This window comes from Phocoena phocoena, chromosome 8, assembly GCF_963924675.1.
Source record: "Phocoena phocoena chromosome 8, mPhoPho1.1, whole genome shotgun sequence".
Lineage (NCBI taxonomy): Eukaryota > Metazoa > Chordata > Mammalia > Artiodactyla > Phocoenidae > Phocoena > Phocoena phocoena.
This window is the reverse complement of record NC_089226.1, coordinates 20755160-20781748: the sequence shown is the minus strand read 5'-3', so window position 1 is coordinate 20781748 and position 26589 is coordinate 20755160. Positions and strand designations below refer to the sequence as shown.

The following is a 26589-nucleotide window of genomic DNA, read 5'->3' as shown; positions in this document are numbered from 1 at the left end:
TGCAGAGGAAGAAAAAAAATCAATCTCTCTCTCTGTCTCTGTCTCTCTCTTTCTCGCTGTCTCTCTCCCTCTCCCTCTTCCCTCCCTCCCTGTCTCTTTTTTGGCAAGTCTTTTTAAAGGTAAAAAGCTTTTCTAGAAGCATCTATAGCGAATTTCCTTCCTGTCTCATTGATCATAATTGGGTTGTAGCCCTTTCAAGACTAATCCCTACAGAAGGAAGGGAATTTCCATGATTGATTTAGACCAACTCTGGCTGGAGCTTGGGAGAAAGAATATGGTGGATACCTAAACCAATCTGGGGTGCTGTTGGCAAGACTGAAGGTAGTAAATAGGTTACTTAGGCAGCCAACAACGTCTGCTACACAGCCATAAAAATTGGCTCTAAGTTTAGAGAAATCTGACTTCTGGCTAGATCACAGCATTTCAGACTATTAGGAAGTTGTTTTTTAAGATAAAACATTTTGAACCTGTATAGATTTGCAATGTATATTGTCCTAGCTCCACACCCCTACAACATAAAAACTTTCGACAGTTGTTTCATGTGTCATATTTTAAAAGCATGGCCAATCCCCAAATTGTAGGTTTTGTGAAGGAAAGTGTCCTTGTGAGAAATCAGAAATCAGCTGGAAGAGGGTGCAGGAAAAATAAGAGTTGTCTCTAAACATTTATACCAGGGCTATTTTTCATTAATTGAATCAGAAGTTTGTCTAGACTCACAAAAGTGAAATAGAGGTGTTTTTGTAGAGCAGCATGTCTTTGTTTGAGCTAAATAATATAATCACTTATTGATCTGTTGTTATTCACTGTAATTCTTAAACCTTTTAAAGACAAATATCATATGATATCACTTATATGTGGAATCTAAAATATGACACACCAATAAATAAATAAATAAATAAATAAATAAATAAATAATAAAAAGGGACTTTCCTGGTTGTGCAGTGGTTAAGACTCCATGCTTCCAATGCAGGGGGTGCAGGTTTGATCCCTGGTCGGGGAACTAAGATCCTACATGCCACGTGGTGCGGCCAAAAAAAAAAAAAAACTAAAATATGACACAAATGAACATACCTACAAAACAGAAACAGACACATAGACATAGAGAACAGACTTGTGGTTGCCTGTGGCGGGGGGATGGGGGAGGCAAGGATTGGGAGTTTGGGATTAGCAGATACAAACTACTATACGTAGGATGGATAAACAACAAGGCTCTACCATATAGCACAGGGAACTATATTCAATATCCTGTGATGAACCAAAATGGAAAAGAATATGAAAATATATATATACATGTGGATAACTGAGTCACTTTGCTGAAGAGCAGAAATTAACACAACATTGTATAATAAGTCAACTATACTTCAATAAAATAAAAAAAATAAGGGACTTCCCTGGTGGTCCAGTGGGTAAAAATCCACACTCCCAATGCAGGGGGCCAGGGTTCCAATTCCGGTTGGGGAACCAGATCCCCCATACATGCCACAACTAAGAGCCCACATGCTGCAACTAAAGACCCCACATGCCACAACTAAGACCCAGAGTGGCTTAAATAAATATTTAAAAATAAATAAAAAACAAAAGTTAAACTTTTTAAATTGTGGGTCAATGGATTGTATATTCCCCAGTCTTAGTTTTAATAGGTGTTTACTGGCTAATTAAGGGACTACACCTGAGAGGCTTGTTTGGAGATAATCACTTGTCCTATTGTGATAATCACCTGTCCACCTTGTGAATCAGCTGAAGGCAATGCTTATCAGTAGCAAAATGTCAAAGTTGAGGACACCATCTCCTCCCTGGTGACATGATTAATTTCAGAGATGCACTAGGGCCTTTTATGCATTGTCATCCAGACCTCATTCAGGTTTGTTATTGGAACTGAGGGACAAAATCAAAGAGGGAGGAGAGGAACTAATATTCCTTGAACTCTGCTAAGGGCTTTACCTCCTTTTTCTCATTAATTTACTCCTTACAACTAGTGTACAAATCAGTACCCCATGTTATAAATGGAAGACCTAAAGACCATAAAGCTTAAGTGACTTGCTAAATTTATCCCATGAGTAAATGCTGGAAACAGTCATTCTGACTCTAATATTCCTGGAGTCCCCTAAATCATATGTGATGATTATTACAAAATATTCAAACACAAGACAGTTATCTGTTGCTGAATGATATTTATTAGCTTAATAATTTGGGCCTGCCCTTAGCATTAATAAGCTTCAGCACTAGTCACAAGATTTTCATTCACTGGTGGGGAAATTTTCTTGTTTTAAAAAATGCAGTTAGAGAAAGGGCATCTACTTCTTGGGGGCTGCAGTGACAGCAGGTTTCTCTTCACGGGTGATGGGAATGGTGCGCTCAGGGCCCGAGGCCTGTTTCCTTGGTCCATTCACAGTGAGGATGCCATCAGATGACAGGGATGAAGTAATTGTGAGAGGGTCCACATCAGCTGGGATCCGGTACTTCCGGTGGAACTCCCGGGAGACGAAGCCATGTTCATCCTAATCCAAGAGAATAAGGAAAGAGGTAGAGAGATAAGAACAGGAAATAGCATCACTTGCCTAGAACTCAGACATCCTCCTTCCCCTTAGGTGTGGCCAAATGCATGGCAACATGAGAGAAAGCTAAATAGCTGTTCTGTTTGGGGCTAAGATGATATTGCCTAGGTGGTCACTCCTACCAATGAGAGTCTGAGAAGTCTGAACAGCCAAAACTTCATAGCTTTCTAAACCCTCAGGCATGGACATGTTCAGGGGTATTTCCCAGAGGTTTAGATCAATGTTTTTTGGGCCTACACGATTTGGAATATCATCTGGCTTTGAAGATTTGAGTCCCTGAGGAAACCCAGAAATTGTCCTGACTCTTCAGGAATGTTCCAGAAGGTTCCAGACCAATAGACCTAATAATAACAACAACAACAATAAAGACTCCCTCCAGGGAGGCTCTGATCTAGAGTTGAATCATACAAGCAAAACTGAAACAGCTTGAGGACCTCACACTATACTGTTTGATGCACAAGTTTCTGAGGTGGGAATTCCCTGGCGGTCCAGTGGTAAGGACTCCGCACTTTCACTGCCTTTGGTAGGAAGCAAACTCATTGAAAAACTCTCCCAGAAAGTAATGAAAAGCTATTCCATTCTCTAGAATTTGGCTAAAGAATTCTGACCCTAACCTTTACACCTGCTGAATCTCAAGCATTTATCCAGACAGGCTCTCAACTGATTTCCACATGGGTCTAGGGTATTAGGAGGTGAGTAGAGCTCTGAAGCTTAGGCAAAGCAAGTAGTTCAGCATTAAGATGGGCTAACAAGTGAATTCCAAAACATCTGAAAGAAAAGTCTCAAATTCAAGGGCCTTCTGAGTGCATGCAGTTAATGTAATTATATAAAGCGATCAGATGTCTGACAGCCACTACTCCTAAATCAGTGGTCTTCAACCTTGACTAACTGTACATTAGAGTCCCTTAGGGAGCTTTGAAAAATCCTGATTTAACTGACCCGGGATATGCCTGAGCATTGTGATTTTTTTTTTAAGCGTACAGCTAATTTTTTTTTTTTTAGCTGTACGCGGGCCTCTCATTGTCGTGGCCTCTCCCGTTGTGGAGTACAGGCTCCGGACGCGCAGGCTCAGTGGCCAGGGCTCATGGACCCAGCTGCTCCGCGGCATGTGGGATCCTCCCGGACCGGGGCACGAACCCATGTCCCCTGCATCGGCAGGTGGACTCTCAACCACTGCGCCACCAGGGAAGACCTGGGATATATATATATTTTTTTAATTCCCCTGGCAATTCTAATGTGCTCAAGGTTGAGAACCACTGGCTTAAACAGGAAGTTAACATCCCATCTATCCCATCTGAGGCAATCAAATCAAAACAAACAAAGATCACTTCTCTGGCTGAAACAACAACAACAATAACAACAACAGGTTTATCCCTGTTCTTGACTCTTATGGCTTAGGACTGGAATGCTTCCAGCCTCAGGGGCTGATGGCAGTGTCTGGCATATAGTACGCACTGGATGAATGAGCAGAAGAGAAAGTCAGCTACGTACCTGGCGCTCTTCGTGTTTTCCATGCACCTCAATCACATCTCCCAGCACCTTGACCTTGAGTTCCTCTGGGGAGAAGTGCTTCACATCCAGGTTGACAGAGAATCTGTCCTTCTCCAACCGCATCTGGAAACAGCAAGGTGGGGGAGGGGAAGACAAAAGATAGTAGGAATATGAACAACACTAGTACAGTCTCATTCTGCAGACTTGCTTTCCAGGTAGTTTATCCTCCTCGTTTTAGCTAAAGATCCCTTTTTGAATAAACATGACTCTCTAGTTCAGGGGTGCCACCACAGTGGTACCCAAGGCACACCATTTGGTCATCAGGCCAAACTTTATTTACAGGGACAGGGAAGAAGACAGACCACCCAGGGGACAAATCACAAGGATGGGTCTGGTCATGGCTTCTGCTGCTTCTCTGACCCAATGCCTGGCCTTGTCATTTGTCTGTGAGACAAAGGCCCCTTCTTCTTACTCAGGTCTCTGCCAAGTTTCCCACCCACTCAATCTGGAATGTTCTGCTAGCTCTGATTGTCCTTCCAAAGCCCTTGCCCACTTGGCTCCTGTTTACTCACTCTTGAATATTTTTAAACCAGAGTGTTATCTGTGACATCTTCTATCAATCTTATCTGTTTGCCCCATTCTCCTACCCTCTCAGGACAAGTGGAGGGGGGTCCCTAAACTTGACCTACCTTCTATCCTCATTAGGCTTGGACCCAGGCCAGTGCCCTGTCACAGCCCTGAGAAACCCAGAAAATCATAGAAGAGGGAATAGAAAGGAAGAAAATAGTGGCTGCTGTCTCCAGCTCCATGCAGCTGGGATGAAAAGCTTAGGATGAGGTAGGACTGCCTCCAGGCTCTGGAACTTGAGATGATAGTATTTGTCAGGAGTGTGAGGTATTAGAAGACGTGAGCAAAGGAGTCTGAGCAAAGGCAGCTCTTTCCCTGTAGATCATTATGAACCAAACCAGAAAGGGACATCCTACTTAGAAGATGGGACAGAGAATGATCTTCATAACACATGGAAAAAATGTAATAAATAAGGATACAGAGGTGCATCGAATACAAACAGGTGACTGGGGAAGAGAGGAACTAGGGACCTCATCTTTCTTCACTGCAGGACACACAAGAGCCTAAGACACTTGGGACCCTTAGACCTAGTCAGATTTAGGCCAGGAGGAAAAGGACAGTGGATGGAGACGCTTCCAGGAGGCTCCAGAATGAACTCACCTGTCCTGGCAGAGGGGAGACTTACCTCTGAGAGCCCAGTGTCAATCCAGCTGGGTGCCCGCAGAAATGAAGGCAGCCGAAGGTAGAAGGGGCTCAGGGAAGTAGAAGCTGGGAAGAGATCAGACTCCAACAGGTGCTCACCAAAGAACTGGTCAAAGAGGCGGCTGGGAGAGTGAAAAGGAAAGAAGGGGCGGCGGATCCAGGGGTGGTGGATGGCGATGTCCATGGTGGCTAGGTGAGTGTGGGGACTCAGCTGGCTGGTCAGCTCCTTCAGCCGCAGCTACAGCCAGCCCCTTATATACGCAGTCTTCTGAAGCTTCTGGAATGGTGATGTCAGGGGTTTTATTATCCCAGCTCACTGCCCGTTCATGGAGACTTGTGATTGGGGATTTGGCAGTGTGACACATACCCAGTACTCACTGAGCTAAGAAAAGAGAAGTACAAACACGTCTGAGCTGGCCAGTGACTTGTCCTGGTCTTGTTTTACTCGCTTTCTGTCCGCACCCCATGGCAGCCCCCCCCCCCCCCCCACTCCTTCTCTGGAGCTGGGACGAGGCAGGAATCCCAGGCGGGCGGGCAGTGGGCCCCTCCTCCTCCTCTGCAGCCTAGCATGCCAAGGGAATGCGGCCAGAGACTATCTTGGGCCTGGGCAGGAACTGGAATCTTCCTAGGCTGGGCCCCAGGATATTAACTCTTTGTGGGTCCCTGAAGGAGAGTAGTGATCACCAACATGTCAACGGCAGGTTTCCACGTGGTGCCCTGGGTCGTCCTGGGTTCAGAGAGGACCCTGACCTTAACCTTGGCAGGAAGGCCCCTCACCCCACCCCAGAGAAAGGGGAGAGAGTTGTTTCCGTCGTTCACTTTACAGGCCTGGCAGAACCGTAAATCCGGGGGAGCTTGATGAAGCAGAGCGCCGGCTGCCTACCACTGAGGAGGGGAAGAGGGGCGTGGAAAACGTGCAAACTCTTTGGGAGGGTCTCAGCGCGGTCTCTCCGGGGCCTCCGGCACCAGCCTCCCCTCCCCAGCTCGCTCCGCAGCCAGGACCCCCAGCTGTCCTCCCCGGGGGGGGCCCCCGTGACAGCTGAAGGGTGTGCTGCGGAGGGGACGGGGGTCCAGGCGGCGCGGGTCACACACTCGACGCGGGCGCCGCCCGCCCCTCCCCCACCGGGCTCGGCACTATTTTGGGTGGTGTAGACCCCGCCCCCACCTCCAAGTGCGCTGGGGCTCTGCGGCAGCTGGAGGGGTGCTGCTGCGCCTGTTGGGGCCGCACCTCGAGCCGGGGCCGCCGGCGGGTCTGCAGCCATGTCGGGCCGCTCGGTGCCACATGCCCACCCGGCCACCGCCGAGTACGAGTTTGCCAACCCGAGCCGCCTGGGCGAGCAGCGCTTCGGGGAAGGTATGGCACGGACGCCACCCCCTTGCCTCCCACCCCCACCTGCTGAAATTCTGGGCTGACCTCCCGATGATACTGGCCTCCACCCCACTCTGGGCTTAACTGAACTCCTGGGGCGAGCCGTCTCCCACCCCAGACTCCCCCCTCACCCCCCTCCGGGCAGGGCTCGCTTCCCTTCCTACTGACCTCGGTGCGGACTGCTGCCCGCTGTGCTCTGATACCTGCCCCTGCTCCCCTCGGGATGCCTCCCCTGCGAACCACCCAGACCCTCTCTGGTTTGCTCTTCTTCATCCCAACTCATTCCCTTTCTCAATCTCCTCTCCCCAGCCGCCTCGTTCCAGCCACTGGGACCCCTCCTTCCCTTCCCTGCTTCTCCTGACTGCCCTCCACCTCTCCCGAGGCCTCACCTCCTGATCTGCTCTCATGTTGCCCTCCTTCCCACCCCATCCTCCCTCATTCTGCCTCTTGCCTTCTCTCTTTCTGCCCCTCAGGCCTCTTGCCAGAAGAGATCCTGACCCCCACCCTCTACCATGGCTACTATGTCCGGCCCCGGGCTGCCCAAGCTGGGGAGGGCAGCAGGGCAGGGGCCTCTGAGCTTCGGCTCAGTGAGGGCAAGTTCCAGGCGTTTCTGGATGTGAGCCACTTTACCCCCGATGAGGTAACCGTGAGGACTGTGGACAACCTGCTGGAGGTGTCTGCCCGGCACCCCCAGCGCCTGGACCGCCATGGCTTCGTGTCCAGAGAGTTCTGCCGAACCTACGTCCTGCCTGCTGATGTTGACCCCTGGCGGGTCCGCGCTGCTCTCTCCCATGATGGCATCCTCAACCTGGAGGCGCCTCGGGGTGGCCGACATTTGGACACAGAGGTCAATGAGGTCTACATCTCCCTGCTCCCTGCACCTCCTGATCCAGAGGAAGAGGAGGAAGCCAGTGTTGAGCCCTGAGTGCCACAGAGCCAGCACCCTTTCTAGCTCCCGCGGTGATAGGACTAGCTGCTCACCACCCCAGAGGTAGCAGCATCCTTGGGGGAAGGGAAAAGTGCATGGTCACAATGTATGGTTTGGTCCCTTGGGACATGTCATAGTGTTTTCATTTAGTTTTGGGTGGAGCTGAATAAACCCAAATCTCAGGGCCTTATTTGTGCTGCTCCCTATTCTGTGGCCTGGAGGATGGGATGGGCAGGGAGGGAGACAAAAAGGACAGCTAGACAAAAAGGTCCTCAGTTAGATGTACCCAATGTCATAGCACCCTGAGCTCACACTTGGATGCTGAGATCACACCTGGAAGCTGACACTGGCTCCAGATCAAATTCCTGGCCATAATTTTCTCACAATGCAACAAAAGAGAGAGTGATCCTGGGAGGGAAAAGGGATATGCCATCCAAACAGCCCAGAGGGCACTGTCTGAGCTGGTGATTAGAGACACAAAAACAAGGGTCTCCAGACTGTCTGGCCTGTTTTGGGTAGGGGTTGGGAAATCAGCTTTTGGCTGCAGAGTTGCCTAAAGCCCTGGTTTCCCATACTAAGATCTGTCCACTGTAAATGGTCTCTGATTCTGAGGGATCGCGTATGCAGACACAGGGGCACAGACACAGAAGCCTCTGCCATTGTCACTAAATCACAAAGCCTCCCAACCCTCTGCCTATGAGAGAAAGCATTTGTTTCTAACCTTGAAACATCCCAAAGAGAGGAATTGCTGCATCACTCCACCCAATCCAAGTCTAAATGCAGGGGAGCTAGGGTTATTGGTATGGTGGTGATGGCCAGAGAAACTTCCTTTGGAAGTAGAGTCTTAATACTAGGGGTATGATGTATTCAGGAGAGCCTGGGGGTGGGGGGGTTGACCTCTTAATTAATTACTTTCTGTAATCAAGAGAACATGCATGTGTACGCTTTGAGGAGTGTCCAGAAGACCTCCCTGCCCCCAAATATATCTTTTACTATATATATAGGTTGTGATGGACGTCTGAAATTCTTCCATTAAAGTGGTTGATTCTTAACTTTTTTTATGGACCCTCTTGAAAAATCTGACAAAAGCAATAGATCCTCTTTCCAGGAAAACACACATGCTCCGAAATTTGGCATATAATTTGAATAGGTTCACACAGCTCTTGAGATCCATTCATATGCCCCTCTTAGGGAATCTGTGGACCCCAGGATAAGAACCCTCACTTGAAGAATATAATTCTTGATTAAAGGATTGCCATCTATTAAAAATTAAAGCGTGCCTTAGAGAAATAACTATTGATGTATTCTTTTGTTCACTCATTCAACAAATTAAACCCCAAGTAATATACTTATGGAGGTTATACCTTGTAAATATAAATTTAAAACTATGCTCCTTTGTTGTCTACTCTCAGGAATCTTAACGTCTAGCTGAGAAGAAAAAGAATTGTAAAAGGATCCTATTCAGACTTCAACCAGAACAGCTTCACTTTGATCTGTTTCGTAGTTGGAATTTTTACCTGAGCTTCATTTAAAAGAAAGAGTTCCTTAGCTAGAAAAAAATTTGAAACCTCTGATTTTGTCCAAATCCCCATCCCATTCAAATACTTTGAAGATTATTCACCAACTTCTGGGACATTTTCAGTGACCGAGGGCTTAGAACTTCATAAGGTAGCCCATTTCATTTTCTTTTTGGACACGTCTGTTATAAATTCTTCTTTCCATTGATCCAAAATCTGCATTTCAGTAACTTCTGCCCATTGGTTCAGGTTATGTCCAGAAAATAAATGCAATCCTTCTTTCACTTGAGAGTCCCTTCAAATATTTAAAAGTAACCATCCTGTCCTCCAAAAGCTTCCCTTTCCCAACTAAACATGCCTAATTCTTTTAACCATATTTTATAGGACTTTTCATACCACTTGTAACTCAGACAACTTTCTCTTCAATACACTGCCTCTTGACACTGTAACTTGAAATTCAACATGTATACCTAAAATTATTATTCCAATCATGGACTGACTGGTACAGACTTCAGTGGAATAATCAATACCGTTGTTTATCACTCTAGACTTCTATTAATGGTGCTTTGGGTATATCAGATTTTCTGGCCACCACAACACAGAGTTGGTTCCTTTGGAATTACTGGTCATATAAAAATCTCACATGTTTTCCTTTAAATTTTTTCTTTAAATTAGAGAAAGTAGCTAGAAAGGGACCGAGATTGTGGAGGGCTTTGAGTGCCAAGCTAAGAAGTTTGGGTAACAGGATGAAAAGAATACAGTTAATGGTAGAGTACAGAATGGATTGCCAGGGAGAAGCACGGCCATGAAGTAAGAGGCTAGTGCAATGATCCATCACCAGACAATAAAGTAAGATGCTTTACCATCTAACAATTAGCTGAGAAAAAGAAGTAATAATAATAACAATAGCTAGGACTTACTGAGAGGGTCCCGTGTGCCAGGCCCTGGACTAGAGTTTTATATATATTATCTCATTTAATCTTCACCACAATCCTACAAGGCTGTGACTCTTATTATCTCCATTTTTCATAAGGAAAGAAGATGGGGAGGAATGAAGCGTCCAGGGTACCCTCTGTGGAGTACAGGGCTGAGTGCTGGGTCCTGAACATCCATAAGGGACACACAAATAACTGGGCATCTGAACAAGATGCTAAAGAGGGGGTGGGAACACTGAAGACAAGCCATACAGGTTCCACAAATTCTCCTAGAGCCCCTATTTTCTACAGAGGAATTTGCTCAACTTCATCCTAGTTACCAGTGAGTGTGGAATGAATCAGCTTCAGGTCATTGGAGGAGAAGCTGAGTTGAGGTTAAATGGAGATTCCGTAGTTCTGTACTGGGGATGGGGAAGTGAGTGGTTAAGAAGTGCTGAGACCATTCGAATCATAGAATCATATGATTTTTGACCAGAAAGGGGATTAAGTAATGAGTTCAGCCCTCCATTTTTACAGTCCTCGAAAAAAGTGATTTGCCCACATTAATTCCAATAGCAAGGGAGAATACAAAAGGAATACATTTCCCTAAATTTTAGTTTCCCAAAGAGTCCAGTATTCAATCCCAGATTCTGGACAAGGATAATAAGAGACTGACACCGATTACCTTGAAAGTGAAACTCAATTAGACCTGTGTAGTGCTGGGGAAACATAGGTAAGACTCTTTATTATAGACGATACATTTCAATGACAGTGTGAAGTAGTAGAGAAACATTTTCTAAGGAAACCCAGAGCCCTTTTCTGTCTCAGGTTTCTTCTCACTGAAGCTTGAAGCTCAAAAGTTAACGCTTCATCAAAGCAGCTCCAAATCCCGAAGGTGAGATTGCTCTCACCTGGAGCCCGTGTGTGTTCCTCTACCCTTTGGCTGGGAGCAGTCACCTGGGAATCTTTCCAGCAGGTGGCTTCCAAAGTCCAACCTGTTAGGTTGAAATCTGACCCTGACGGAGACTCCCTGGGAGCTGCTACTGAAAGCTGAACCGGGAACCAGGAAATGCACAAGCCCCTATCTATAGCAAAACAGCTGGGCTCTCTGGGAGACAGAGCACCATGGGAAACCGGCTCTGCTGCGGGGGAAGCTGGTGAGTAGGGGGAAAGGTCGGAGGGTAAGGTCTCTGTTGGTGGACATGAAGGTCCCAAGAATAAGAGAGAGCCTGCAGCTAGTGCTCTGCCAACTTCCCACTGTCACCTTCTCCACATGGCACCTCCTCCACGTGGCACCTCCAGGGGCAAACACCAGAGCGGCACCCCTTCTGTGCTCCCTCCTTTCAGGAAACCTCAAAAAACAGCCAAGCCAGCTGTCTGTCCAACGGCTAGGACAGGGCTGGAATGGTAAATTGACATTTTTTTCTCTTTGTCTTCTTCTGCCTCCTCTTTCCCTTTATTCTCTTCCTTTCTCCTCCAGATAATGGTAATAATTGTAGCATTTGGAACTTTATAATCTCATTTAATTTTCCCAACAATTCTGAGGGATGTGGTCTTACTCCTTCTCCCATTTTACAGCTAAGAAGCTGAAATTCAGAGAAGTTAACTAATTTGTCTGGGGTCACATGGCTAGTAAGCAAACAAACCAAGATTCCAACCCAAGTTTATCTGACTTCAAAGCCCATACTTATAATCATGCCATAATACTGCCTCCTGAATCAAGCAAATCAACTTTGGAGAAATGTTTATTTAAAAGGGTAGAAGTGGGCTTCCCTGGTGGTGCAGTGGTTGAGAGTCCACCTGCCGATGCAGGGGACGCGGGTTCGTGCCCTGGTCCGGGAAGATCCCACATGCCGCGGCGCGGCTGGGTCCGTGAGCCATGGCCGCTGAGCCTGCGCGTCCAGAGCCTGTGCTCTGCAACGGGAGAGGCCACAACAGTGAGAGGCCCGCGTACCGCAAAAAAAAAAGGGTAGAAGTAAAAATAATTAATAATAAAATAAAAGGGCAGAAATGAGAATATCCATACAATATTTGAATATAACTTTCACACTCGTTTGCTGTGTGACATTAGGCAAATTCTGTAACTTCTCTTTTTCCTCACGTGTAATATGTAGATAACACAACCTGTGTTGTTTAGATCACGGACTTGAAGAGCAGATTATATGTGAAAGCCTCACAATAAATGAATCATATTGTCTTTATTGTTCTTTCCCAGGATTGTCATCACTGTTGTTAAATAACAAAAATTCAACCAAGTAAATTTTAAAAATTTAATTGGCTTTATTGAACAGTTCATGAATGGGGCAGCATCTCATCTAGCAAGTAGAAAGGAGCTCCGAAGAGCTGTACAAAATGAAAGGCTTTTATAGGCAGAAGGGGGAAGGGATCAAGGGAAGAGCGGATGACCTCATCTTCCTTTGGGTGATGGAAAAGGTCTGTGTGGCAGATTATCTCATTGATGCTGACCAGAAAATTCCAAACTGACGTTTAAGACTACATTCCTGGGGAAGGTTGAAACTCCTGTTAGGCTAGGTATTAAGCCATGGTTTGGGGGTATGAGCTTAGCACAAGCAACACCATTTGAGGCCTGTTGTTTATTTTCTTTTCTTTTCTTAATTTTTTGGCCACACTGCACTTGGCATGTGGGATCTTAGTTCCCCGACCAGGGATCGAACCCATGCCCTGTGCAGTGGAAGTGCAGAGTCCTAACCATTGGACCGCCAGGGAAGTCTCGGCCTGTTGTTTCTTTTTAACACTATAAACCCGTGGGCCTAGTTTTATCCTGTCCACTGCCTTCTTAGCTCTACCACTCCATGCCTGCATCTGTCTTGAGGGTGTCCTGTTTATGAATAAAGTATCATTATGTTTAGAGAGATAGGTGAGGTACATTGAAAAGCACATATAATTTGGAGTCAGTACATTGGATTCAAGTCCTGTTCCTACTACTCATTCATTTATTAAACAAATATTTTATTGAACACCTATGTGTATCAGGCATAGTGATAGAGGCAGAAGACATAGCAATAATAGGAAATTTGGTTCTTGCCTTCTTGAGTAAGGTACCAAAGTTCTAGGGCCTTAGTTGGCCCATCTATAAAATGAGAACAGCACTTTTTAAACTCTGAGATGTCCTATAGACATGGGACATCTAGAAACATGAAAACTTCCAGAGAAGGGGGTGTAAAGCATCTTTCACTCCCTTTCTTCCCTTTCTTCCCAAGTCTTCATAGTTTTCATTTTTGGTTATTTCTTCCTCAGATGGTGGTAGTCATAGTAGTCAGCTTTGATTGACACTCATTATATGCCAGACACCTAGCTGAGTATTTTACATTTATTATTTTATTTAAATTTTACAATGATCCCATGAGTCTTAAGTTCTATTATTATCTTCATTTTATTAATAAGAAAATGGAGGGAATTCCTTGGCGGTCCAGTGGTTAGGACTCAATGCTTTCACTGCTGAGGGCCTGGGATCGATCCCTGGTCAGGGAACCAAGATCCCGCATGCCATGTGGCATGGCCAAAATTTTTTAAATAAATAAAATGAAAATGGAAGCCTAATGACGTAAAAAACTTGCTAAAGGTCATACAGCTAGTCTGACACCGTCAATCAGACTCTAGAGCCTGGCTAGAAACACTATACGAGATATTCTAACCAAAATATATTTTTTCCTCTTAAAATATTAGTAGGACTGGATAAATATTGTTCTTCTCTATTTCTCATTATCTCAATAAACTTCAGAAACTTAAAGACACTGTGACAATTGAGATTTTTATTAAAAAAAATTTTTTTTCTGATTACAAAAGTAATACACATCCACTGTGTATTCGGAAAGCACCAAAGAGGAGAAAATAAGAAACAACCATAAATATAAGCACCCAGAGATGGCAGGAACATTTTAGTGTGTTTCCATGTAATCCTTTTTAAATGCCTATATACATAGTTTTTATCCCAAAACATATTACCTTTTTTTTTTTTTTTTTTTTGCGGTACGCGGGCCTCTCACTGTTGTGGCCTCTCCCGTTGCGGAGCACAGGCTCCGGACGCACAGGCTCAGTGGCCGTGGCTCACGGGCCCAGCTGCTCCGCGGCATGTGGGATCTTCCCAGACTGGGGCACGAACCCACGTCCCCTGCATCGGCAAGCGGACTCTCAACCACTGCACCACCAGGGAAGCCCCATATTACCTTTATATTATCTTAATAAAGAGGAAAATTTTCCATGCTATTAGGTGTTCTTCCAACATAACATCTTTCTTAAATTGGTGTATAATGTTCTTAAATTGGTGTATAACGATCCATTGATTGTTGATGCCATTTATTTAGTTAGTTCCCAATGTTGGACATTTAGGATATTTCCTATTTTTTGCAATTATAAATAATGCTACAATGAGCATCCATATTTGCACCTGTCTGATTATTGCTTAGAACTGCTACATCGGAGGGTACACACATTTACGTTTAAGGCTTCTTATACTTATTGCCAATTGCATTCTAGAAAGACTGCACCAATTTTTATTCCTACTACCAATATAGGAGAGTGCCCATTTGGTTTCCTCAATTCTGGGCTAAAAATAAAATCCTATCACCCGCGAGTCTAACTGAATATTCCATTTGGGCCGTGTCCAGGCATTGTGCAACATCCAACGTGGGAACAGGCTCTGTTCACTAAAATTGAGTCACCCAAGTCTACGTTATTTTAGAATTAATATTCTCTTTATCTGTTAAAGTAGAAGTAAGTAGGAAGACAGTAGTGACCAGGGGCAAGGAATTAGAGGCTGGGATTAGGCTATGACTAGGCAGTGGTAAAGGAAAGGAAGAGCTAAAGTGGAAGACGAGGAAGTAGAAAGACCCAGAAATAGTTTCAAAGCTTTTCTTCTGAACCACCTCTAGTGTTCAAATGGAGACTCAAACTACTCTCAGCCCAGCAAGCTGCATTAAAACCAAAAATCAAACCAAAACACAAACCTCTGACAGATATGTGTGGAAAAATTCTGATTTTTCTATATTAGTAAAATGAACACGATTTAGAAGTCCCCCCCTCTTTCTTTTTAATTAGCAAAAGAAGGAAACTTCCTTGGGGAGACAGAAGTCAGATAAATAGGGTTGGCTCTGTTACAGTTGGAAATGTACTAGCAAGAAAAAGCATCCGGAGTAAGCCACAAACTATTCAGCCTATTTCCTCAGACAAGTGTTGTTTCTCTGGCCATCAAACAGTTGACAATCACGTAGACACACTGGCTCCGTCGGGGACCCCAGGGCTCAGAAATTAGTATAAGAGGTCTGTCCTGCAGGGAGGGCAATGTAGCTGAGTCACTCACCAAATTCAGAGCTTCCTGTGCTATGGATGTTAAAGCTTAAACATCTCTCACTTTCTCTGTTAATTAAAAACAAGGACAAAAAAGCAGGGCGGGAGGTCACCTGTTAGGAAAGGGCTTTGCAGGGCTCTAATTAGTCAGCCCTGGTTGTGGCAGTTTCTGTGACTCCCAGAATGAGAACCCCAGGTTGGCAGAGACCCTGAAGGAGAGACACCAGAGAAGAAGCAAGAGGGTCTCTGAATCCAGGAATATCCCATTATTTGGCCAGTTTCCCTTACCCTCTGCTGGGATTAGCCTGTTAGACAATCCCAGAATAGCCCTCAACCTAGCTACATACCTGGCATGTAGCCCCTGGTTGCCTGAGGCTGTATTTTGGGTTTGGTTATGTCAGTTGTACCACTCCACCTTCCAGAACCATCCCTTTGGGAGAGCTACGGTACCCTTGATAAATGCTTTGGGACTGGCTCAGGGTGAGTCTTTGTTAGAGGGAGGTGAGGGAAGGTCATCCTACCAGAATGCTAAGGAGACCACAGAGCAAATGATGAAGGAGGGAAGATAGTGGCCAGGCTCTTACACATGAGTGATCTGTTTTTCCTTTCACAGGAGCTGCCCGTCAACTTTCCAGAGGAAAAAGAAAATGGGTAATGGGTGTTGGGGGGGGGTGGGAGATGCTAGGGGGAGTGCAAATTTGAGAAAAGAAGATAAGAGAAGCAGTGTCTTTAGAAGGGGCATAGGGTGGGGGACGGCTAAAGGGAGATAGTACACCAAAGAGAATCGTTAGGTTACTGTGTTCAAGACCAGCTCTGAAACTCTGAGTCTCGTCCTTTCCATTATCTCAGAGTGGCAAGGCTGGTTGCTCATTCCTTCATTCATCTAGCAAAAATTTATTCAACCCTTATATTGTATGTGAAGCACTAGGCAGGATTCCAAGGAGGCAGAGAGGCACAAGAGGAAGGGCACATGGTTTCGGCCCTAGAGGAACTGAAAATCAAGTTTGAGAAAGAAATACACGTTAACAAGTAACCATAATACCACGTATTATACACGTTAACAAGTAGCCATAATACCATGTATTATACTAGTGCTTCCAACAGCACCAGATTCATGCTGTGAGAGAAGGGGAGAAAACACCGATGTTGAAGGAATAATAGCAAGTTCACAAGTTGGAAGAGGAGCAGGGAGGAGAGGGTATTTTAGGCCGGGAAATTATCTCATGCAGAGAAAAGAAAGACAAGAGAAGAGAGTGACTTTATGGAAAGTGACCAAATGTTTGGTGTAGCTGAGCTCTTACCATATTGCCCTGTAATAGTCTGTTTACTTGTCTCCCCTAGTAGACTGCAAGCTCCCCTGCACAGGAGAAAACAGCCTACTCATCCTTCCATCCCCAGAATGTGGCACAGAGCCTGGCATACAGTGGGCTCTCAACATATGCCTGTTGAACTATGTTAGGGGCCAGTGAAAAAATAGGATGGAAGATATTACGGGCAGACTGTGAAAGGGCCAGATTGTATACTCTGCTAAGGAGTCTGAATGTGGGAATGGTAGAAGTAAGAGATGAGAGCAGAGGCAGGGAGATTAGTTAGAAGCCCACCATAATAATTTCACAGAGATTTGAAGAAGGCAATCTCAGTAGAGACAGGAAGAGAAAATGGATTTAAGTCGGTGGCTTTAAGTCAGATTTCTTCCTCTCAGGGAGCCAAGCAAGACGGACATTAAAGCAGCAGCAGCAACAGAATGGCACAAAGGTAATGACAACCTCCGTCCCTTCCAGGAGGCTGCTCAGACATGGGATCCCAGGACTCAGCTTTTCCAACCTGGGACAGAAACGTCTCAGTCATCTGTAGAAGTTTCTGGTTTTGCCCATCTTCCTCCATCCCCCAAAGCAGCAAAGCAAAGTGTCATTTAACAGACCCTGCGTTGGAGGTGAGGGGCAAAACCAAGTCAAGAATCTCCCTTAATGCTGTCCATTCCTCTCAGGGCCATGACCCAACGGGACGTACGTATGAGCAGGTGTTAAAGCAGCCTGTGTCTCAGGAGACGAGTCAAGGCCTCAGGTCGGAGGAGAGCAGCTTACACTATGCCGACATTCAAGTGTGCAGCCTAACCCAGACACGCTCTGCCCAGGAGGTGAAGCACCTACAGCTAGAAAATGCTACAGAGTATGCGACGCTTTACTTCCCCCAGTCCACGCGCCGCTATGACAGCAAGAACGGGACCCTAGTATGAGCCCTGGGGAGGATGAACCTGCTTGCATCATTTCATCACTATGGCTGTGGGGAGAATCTACTGCTTTGGGGGACTGGCTAGCAGCCCAGGGATGGCGGACACGTTTTAGAACTACAGAGCCCCTGGAATTGAGGGCCCCAGTCTTGCGCTTTCCCTAAGCCTATCTCTTATTTGCCACCATTAGCTTGGGGTTGTATTTGGGTTACCTGGGGGTGGATGGAGTTCTACAAAATGAGGGGGCTAGGCTGAGTGTGCGGGAAGGTAGGGTTTTGCCCCCCTACCTTTGCTCCTGCTCTCTAGAAAAGTGCAGAGAGAACAGGTTACCCTTGAAGCATCTGCACTTGAGCTGATTTTGTTGGAGTTAATTTGATGGTATCCCTTCTACACACCTTAAACGCCAAAGCTGAAGAGGAAGAGGTGCTCTGGAAAGCATTCAGAGCTCTCGTACACAGCTTCTAGGGCTGTCTTGGGCAATTTCCTCAGTGGCTGGGTCAAGGGTCCCAGACCTATACAAACAAATGAGGACAGGGGCTGAGGCATGGAGCAAGCGTTTTCTGACCATCGATTACAAGGACGTCAAGTCACAGATGCTGACAGCACTGCGAGGCCCAGAAACTCCCTTTAGCTGGACTGTTTTCTCTCGCGGGTTGCAGAGCCGTTAGGATCAATAAATCGCATAAGGAACATGCCTGGTGTGTTTTCTTGGGTAGAGGTCTGCGGGCTCTTCGAAGCACAGCGGGTCTCACTCAGCCTCAGGGTAGTAGGGAAGGCCAGCCACTTTCTGCCACACTACCGGCTGCGGCCGGAGTAGAGCCCAGGAGGCAGTAGTTTGCACGGACTGGCGGCAGGTTCCCATCTACAAAAGGCAGAGCTCCCAGGGCGGGGGCGGGGCCGGCAGGAAGCGGGGTCCGGGCAGAGGGACAAGGTTCTGGCTATCAGGAGGCAGGGTCCGAGCCAGCGAGAGGCAGGTCTAGACGGGCAGCGGGCGCGGTTCTGGCAGTCGGGAGGCGGGGTCCGGGCCGGCAAGAGACGGGGTGAAGGCCCGCAGAGGTTGTGCTCTGGGCCATTAGGAGGCGGGGCTGGACACGCAGGGGGCGGGGTCTGAGCAGGCATGGGGCGGAGCCCGGGTGGACCAGGGCTGGCTCCGGTTGGCTGGAGGCGGGACCGGTCCGGGCAGGCCTCCGCCGTCACCATGGCAGCGGGCACGCAGAGGCGACGCTATAGCAGGAGGAGGCCGTGCTCAGAAGGGCTGGGGACAGAAAGGCGGAACCACACATCGACGATTTAAGAGGTAGGTGCTGAAAGGTGGCGGGTACCTACCTGGAAAGTATTATTACCACCGGTTGAGCTTCCAGACCAGAACTGGGGACAAATGGAGGGGCGAGAGTGTGGTGGGAAGAAGGAGGTGGAAGTTTCAGGTTCCGAACCCTCTCCAAGCTTTGCAGGTTCTTAGTGTGCAGTTCTTGATTCAGACTTTCGGAGCTTGAAGACTTCCCATTCTCAAGCTGCACACCATCCTCTCCAAATACGGTGGCCCCCGGGTTTGTTCCTGAGAGGGAAGATTCCTTAAGATGGATAGAGTACTGAAAAATGGAATCACAGCGCAAAAAATAGTTGGAAATAATAGTATCAACTACTTAGAGTATTTGTGAGAATTTAAAGCACTTGGAAGAGTTGCTAGGATGTGGGCAAATGATGCCTGTCACCATTCACATCACCACCACCGCTAGGCACCATTCTAGGCCTGTTCTCTGGCACAGATTTAATGCAAGTGGATTCAGAAGAGGTGGCTAGAACACTGCCTGCACTACTAATTGGCAGAACAACACACTAGCCTGTTTCCTGTCAGCTGCGGGTAATAAAATGAACTCGCTTTCCAAGGGTTGTTTACTATGCTGGTCAAATAAGTTGATATAGGTGACAGCACTTAATAAACTTCAAGTGCTTTATAAAAATTTCTGCCTTGGAATGTAAGTGCTGCTTTTCTAGGTTAAAACTGAATTCCTGAGGATTGAAGGGAAGAGTGAGCCAGAAGCAGAGCTCCCGGTTTTTTCTCCTCATCGTCTTCAGAATCCTTCCTATGATCTGTGACTTAACGGAAGACATTTTCACATATTGAGGTATGGGAAAGTCATTATGGCTTATACATAGTTTAACTTGAATTTTGTGCTAACTATAACAGCCTGTTTGTGGCTTATCAAACATACATTATACATCTGCTTTAATCATTATAGAAAAGGGTGCATTGACTAGAAGTAAAGAATAGCCATGTTAAAAGTAAAGATTAAATGCCTCCCTTCCTGGGACACCAATGCTGCTACTCCTTCGATGATAAGACTCCCTTCCCAGGTGCCAAGGCCATACTGACTTGCTGTGTACATGCTGATCTGTTTGTTTGAAAGATTGAAGGAACGAATCTCTGATTTGTTTGATGTTCTTTGTTCTGACAAGATTTAAAACTGTGCTGAAAACCATGCTTCTCCAGAGCAGTTCCTTAGAGTTATCTGAGAAGCTATCTCTGGGCTATAGTCCTCAGGTTGGTTCAAATAAAACTCTTTTCTATTTCTATTATAGATTGTTTATTGATTATTTCTGTCAACAGACTGATACATTTAGGGAGGAAGGAAAATGCATTCTTGCTTGACTGATAGGGAAGCAATTGTCTTTACTTATTACTATTAAAACCTAAGTCACTAGTATTAAAAATGCCACTGCGATAGCCCTGTTGTAGTTATACTATCTTGGGCTGGATTTCCTGCTCACCGGGGTCCTATTTTTTCATACTTCCAGATGACTTAAATGGGTAGGCTTGGGGCAGGAACCTGACCCCTCTAAATTGGTTTAACTTTTGGAATTTTTTTCCTGACCTGTATTTTGGCATGGATCTTTCTCTTCCTATTTTAAGGTGGCCCTGATCCAGCTCTTCTAGGGACTCTGAAGATGGGTACCCAAGTGGTTAAGAGACTCTGTAACCCCCTGCTACCAGCAGAGCCCTCTGTAAGTTTCCAGTGTACCATTGAGAGGAGTGTGATGACATTAATGGAATTTCAGTACAGCTCGACAACTGGGGGATTTCTCCATCAGTACTCAGATCCTGGAACAAAATTATAATATATTTGCTTTCTTTTCTAGCTTCCCCTTCTTGTGGAAATTCTGGCTCACTTGATTTATTATCTTTTACTGGAATTAATAAAATCAGGCAGAGGTTGAAAATTTCTAGCAATTAATCAGAACATATGGATTGTTTAAAAGACTTCAATAACATTTGTTATAGAAATAATGTACATGGGAATTCCCTGGTGGTCCAGCGGTTAGGACTGCATGCTTCCACTGCAGGAGGCATGGGTTTGATCCCTGGTTGGGGAACTGAGATGCTGTGTGCTGCATGGTGCAGCCAAAAAAAAAAAAAGGAAATAATGTATGTGAATTATAGAGCATTTGGGAAAGAGTGCAAACCATGATTTTTTAAAAAACATAATCTTCCCAACTACAAGCAATCCTGTTAATATTTTAGAATATTTTCTTCTAGCCTTTTTTCTATGTATATTATTTACATATTTGAGATCATATTATGCACATAGTTTTGCCTTTTGCTTTTTCTGGCTTAATATTTGTTAATATGAAATTGTTAAAATATTTGTTTTCATATGAATACAAATGTTTGGTAGACATCATAATGGCTGTAATTTTCTTTTTTTGTTGTTTTATTTTTTTCTTTTGAATTTTATTTTATTTATTTTTTTATACAGCAGGCTCTTATTAGTCATCCATTTTATACACATCAGTGTATACATGTCAATCCCAATCTCCCCATTAATCACACCACCAACCCCACCCACTGCTGCTTTCCCCCCTTGGTGTCCATACATTTGTTCTCTACATCTGTGTCTCAATTTCTGCCCTGCAAACCGGTTCATCTGTACCATTTTTCTAAGTTCCACATATATGCATTAATATGCGATATTTGTTTTTCTCTTTCTGACTTACTTCACTCTGTATGACAGTCTCTAGATTCAGCCACATCTCTACAAATGACCCAATTTCGTTCCTTTTCATGGCTGAGTAATATTCCATTGTATATATGTACCACACTTCTTTATCCATTCATCTGTTGATGGGCATTTAGGTTGCTTCCATGACCTGGCTATTGTAAATAGTGCTGCAATGAACGTTGGGGTACATGTGTCTTTTTGAATTGTGGTTTTCTCTGGGTATATACCCAGTAGTGGGTTTGCTGGGTCATATGGTAATTCTATTTTTTGTTTTTTAAGGAACCTCCATACTGTTCTCCATAGTGGCTCTATCAATTTACATTCCCACCAACAGTGCAAGAGCGTTCCCTTTCCTCCACACCCTCTCCAGCATTTGTTGTTTGTAGATTTTCTGATGATACCCATTCTAACTGGTGTGAGGTGATACCTCATTGTAGTTTTGATTTGCATTTCTCTAATAATTAGTGATTTTGAGCAGCTTTTTATGTGCTTCTTGGCCATCTGTATGTCCTCTTTGGAGAAATGTCTATATAGGTCTTCTGCCCATTTTTTGATTGGGTTGTTTTTTTTTAATATCGAGCTGCATGAGCTGTTTATATATTTTAGAGATTAATCCTTTGTCTATTGATTCGTTTGCAAATATTTTTTCCCACTCTGAGGGTTGTCTTTTCATCTTGTTTATAGTTTCCTTTGCTTTGCAAAAGCTTTTAAGTTTCATTAGGTCCCATTTGTTTATTTTTGTTTTTATTTCCATTACTCTAGGAGGTGGATCAAAAAAGATCTTGCTGTGATTTATGTCAAAGAGTGTTCTTCCTATGTTTTCCTCTAAGAGTTTTATGGTGTCTGGTCTTACATTTAGGTCTCTAATCCATTTTGAGTTTATTTTTGTGTATGGTGTTAAGGACTGTTCTAATTTCATTCTTTTACATGTAGCTGTCCAGTTTTCCCAGCACCACTTATCGAAGAGACTGTCTCTTCTCCATTGTATATCCTTGCCTCCTTTGTCATAGATTAGTTGACCATAGGTGTGTGGGTTTATCTCTGGACTTTCTATCCTGTTCCATTGATCTATTTTTCTGTTTTTGTGCCAGTACCATATTGTCTTTATTACTGTAGCTTCATAGTATAGTCTGAAGTCAGGGAGTCTGATTCCTCCAGCTCCGTTTTTTTCCCTCAAGACTGCTTTGGCTATTTGGGGTCTTTTGTGTCTCCATACAAATTTTAATATTTTTTGTTCTAGTTCTGTAAAAATGCCATTGGTAATTTGATAGGGATTGCATTGAATCTGTAGATTGCTTTGGGTAGTATAGTCATTTTCACAATATTGATTCTTCCAATCCAAGAACATGGTATATCTCTCCATCTGTTGGTATCATCTTTAATTTCTTTCAACAGTGTCTTATAGTTTTCTGCATACAGGTCTTTTGTCTCCCTAGGTAGGTTTATTCCTAGGTATTTTATTCTTTTTGTTATGGCTGTTAATTTCTTGACCATTCCTTTGTTGTTGGACTTTTAGATTCCCCTCCCTGCCTTGTGAATAACTAATTGATTTTCTCATTTAAGACTTTTTTCCCCTCAGGATAGAGTTCCAGAAGTAGAATGCTAGTTCAAAGGATGTGAACATTTTAAGTAATGTTACTCTTTAAAAGAAGAATTGCAGTGTCAGATTTTGTATACATGCTTCCGAAGGCAGAGCGACGTCAGTTGGGAGATAGGAAGGTCCTTGGTAGAAATCTGGCTACCTCTTGCAACGAGACCCAGGGTCCTGCAGAAAGATTATCTCATGTCATGGTAGTATAATTAGTCATGTGGAACCTTAACACATTATAAATGGCAGTCCAGAGACATGGGGGCATTTACAGATGTTTTTATTTAGAGAAACTCAGGGTCACTTCCAAAATATCCACCAGATGGTGCTAGTCCTAATCTAATTTTTACCCACGGGATAGTTGGCAGATAACGTTTGAAATGTGAATTTTAAAAAATCATGTAGAATATATTTGCATATCTGCTTTGGTACCGTTTATATTAAGCACTAGCATCTGGTGACTACTTTGGCAGCATCCTACTCTAGTCTCACACCATTCTGTCTCTTTTTTCCTTTTTCTCCCCACTCAGTCTGTCACAATCACCCTGTACACTCTGTTCCCACATGCTAATATTGGATTCTCTGTTTTACTAGTCTTCCTGTTACTATTCTTTCTTTTAGTCTTGTTTCTTGCCCTTCTGTGTGTGTGTGTGTGTATTTATGTGTAACTGTGACTTCTTGAAGTTTTTGCTAAAAGAATAGGACCTGCTGTATATAATAGGTGCTCAGTATACATTTAATATATGTTTAATCAAAGACTGCATTGGTGAAGGAGAGGAAAGTATAGAAGAATACCAGAAATTGTTTATATTTGTCTTGGAAATGCAGTAAAAGAGATTAAAAAAATCACATTCCTAAATTAACTATAAAGTGCTAAATGATACAGTATATAGCATGCTATCACTTTTAATTTTAAGGAGAAGAAGCCAATATTTATTGAGCATCTACTATATGCCATGAAATATTCTTGGTTCTAGAGATAAATCAGTAACAAAACATACAAAACTCCCTGCCCTTAATGCAGCTTACATTCTGGGCAGAAGGGAGGCTGACAATAAACAAGTAAACAAGTAAATATTAGAGTATGCAAGATGGTGATGAATGTTAGGAAGGAAAATAAAAATAAACCAGGCAAAGAAGTTTGGGAGTGTTGAGGTGAGGAGGTGGTATCATTTTAAGTAGAGTGGTCAGAGAAGGCCAAACAGAATAAACACATTTGGGCGGAGACCTGAAAGAAGAGGAGGGATGCACCATGGGTTATCTGAGAGGTGGGTGTTCCAGACAGATTACGATCAGATCTGTCTTGATTTTAACAAACTCAGGAGTGGTCAGAGGAGTTCCATGAGGAAGTGGAACTTAAACTAGGCATAGTGAAGATTTAAACTAGGCATAGTGAAGATTTGAGTAAATAGATTTGAAGCAGAAGTGTGGGACATTCTAGGCAGAGGGATAGTCATGAAGGTATAGAGGTGAAAATGAGCCCTGTGCGTCTATGAAATGGTGAAGAGCCTGTGAACTGAGCATAGGCAGTGAGGGGGGAGGCCTTAAGAGCTGGGCATGAGGAATTTATATCTGACATGCTAGGAAAAGGGAGTGTTTGAAGACATTTGAGCAGTTGAACAGCAACATGAATGTGTTGCCTAAGGAAGATTAAGGGATGCAGACTGGCAGAAAAGCCTGGAGACAAAAGAGAGCAGTTTAGGAGCCAGGACACGTTTGGGACCTTTGCTGGTGGACGTGAACCCTTTTGTGTATATGTATTTATGGTGATGTCTCTGAAGATAAATGCAATAGAAATTGTAAACATATGTTACTGCCAAGGAACTTGCTAATGTGAGAAAACAGAAAAAGACTGAGAAATTATTTCAGAGAGTCATTTAAAATATTTCCATTGACAATTTTAATTATTCGTTTATTCAAACTGCCTTTCTGCTTCCTGATAGTTATTAATGATTGCCCATAATAGATGTGTTAAATTTTACATAGGTGTGAATTTCACACTTCTTAGTTCTCTGCAGGGAGAAGTCACAGTCAATATTTTCACCAAATGACAGTTTTGTTTGAGGTTCAAAGTCTTACTTAGGCTAACATGTTATTATCTGTATTAATAGAAGTGATGAATCAGTTTGCCAGTGTTTCTTCCATTGACTCATTCTTTCATTCAACTAAAAACATATGCTGAGTTCCTTCTATGCTGTAACATCATATAAGAATATTGCATAATGATTAAGAACCTGGACTTTGGCTTCACTGCTTAGTAGCTATGGGGTTGGGGCAAATTACCCTCCAGATCTCTCTTTCTGCGTATGTAAAGTGGGGACAATAAAAATAACCTACTGATTGTGCTAACTGTGACCATCACATGAGCTAATGTATGTAAGTGCTGAGTACAGGGCTTGGCACATAGTAAGAGCTCAATTTTGCTATTATTACTTTTGTAGATAGATATTTGGGTAGCTTTTAGTTGGTGAGGAAAGTATCTGCCTTTACTGTTTTTTTTAAATTTTATTTTATTGAAGTATAGTTGATTTACAATGTTGTGCTAATTTCTGCTGTACAGCAGTGATTCAGTTATACGTATATATACACATTCTTTTTCATATCTTTTCTGTTATGGTTTATCACAGGATATTGAATATAGTTCCCTGTGCCATACAGTAGGATCTTGTTTATCCATTGCCTTTATTGTTAAAGTAATGCAGGACTGAGGAAGCTTGGTATAATTTCAGAAACCAGGCAGCATGACAGAGATATGCAGAAAGCAGCTTGCTTGGACTCTTTGCCTCTGCTCCAGGCAGAGTGAATAAGAGACCTGTAGCGGTGGGAGTGGTTCCAGCTACCGGACTGGCTTGCAGTTTTCCCTGGCTCGGGCACTACAGGGTGCAGATCATTGTCCTAGTTATTCCTAGGTAATTTAGCTAACCCACTGATTCTCCCAGCTCTTGTGTTGATATCACAATAGGGTGAGATGGAGAGGATAGAAGGAATAGTAAATGTTAGTTCTGCTTAGAGCTAAAGCTTGATTCTTTACCTGGGTCACTTTCTAAGTCAGACCATGATAAGTATAGTGAACATATGTTTTGAGGGAAAAAAAAATTGGGATTATCTGGTCCAACAAGAATTTTTTGCTTTTTCCAAGTCTGAGAGGCAGACTCTATGTGAACATATTATAATTTTTGGAACATTCCAGTAGTTGTGTGGGGACAATGGAACAGAATATTTTGGAATTGTACTACCTAAATTTAAACGAATTAATATTAAATGCCATGTCAATTTTAGTTCCAACCTTGCATTTGCCACATTTCAAGTTTTCATCAGCTACCTGTGGTTCGTGGCCACTGGATTGGACAGCACAGATATGGAACATTTCCACCATCACACAAAGTTCTATTGGATACTCTTGCTGTAGAATATGTGGTTGGT

General features: G+C 44.1%; 3 protein-coding genes across 3 annotated transcripts; 2 read left to right on the top strand and 1 right to left on the bottom strand.

Moving 5' to 3' along the window:
* Positions 1-2154: 2154 nt before the first annotated feature.
* CRYAB (crystallin alpha B) lies at positions 2155-5746 on the bottom strand. Its single transcript, XM_065881592.1, has 3 exons — positions 5299-5746; positions 4047-4169; positions 2155-2498 (listed from the first exon to the last, which is right to left on the bottom strand). Exons 1-3 carry the CDS (start codon positions 5497-5499, stop codon positions 2295-2297), a joined length of 528 nt encoding a protein of 175 aa, XP_065737664.1. The 5' UTR covers positions 5500-5746; the 3' UTR covers positions 2155-2294.
* A 766-nt stretch (positions 5747-6512) lies between these two features.
* HSPB2 (heat shock protein family B (small) member 2) lies at positions 6513-7797 on the top strand. The gene is made up of 2 exons (XM_065882810.1): positions 6513-6669; positions 7158-7797. The coding sequence occupies exons 1-2, from the start codon at positions 6576-6578 to the stop codon at positions 7607-7609; spliced, it is 546 nt and encodes a 181-aa protein (XP_065738882.1). The 5' UTR covers positions 6513-6575; the 3' UTR covers positions 7610-7797.
* Positions 7798-11168: 3371 nt separating this feature from the next.
* C8H11orf52 (chromosome 8 C11orf52 homolog) lies at positions 11169-17586 on the top strand. The gene is made up of 4 exons (XM_065883212.1): positions 11169-11200; positions 15964-16001; positions 17053-17105; positions 17338-17586. The coding sequence occupies exons 1-4, from the start codon at positions 11169-11171 to the stop codon at positions 17584-17586; spliced, it is 372 nt and encodes a 123-aa protein (XP_065739284.1).
* Positions 17587-26589: the final 9003 nt, after the last annotated feature.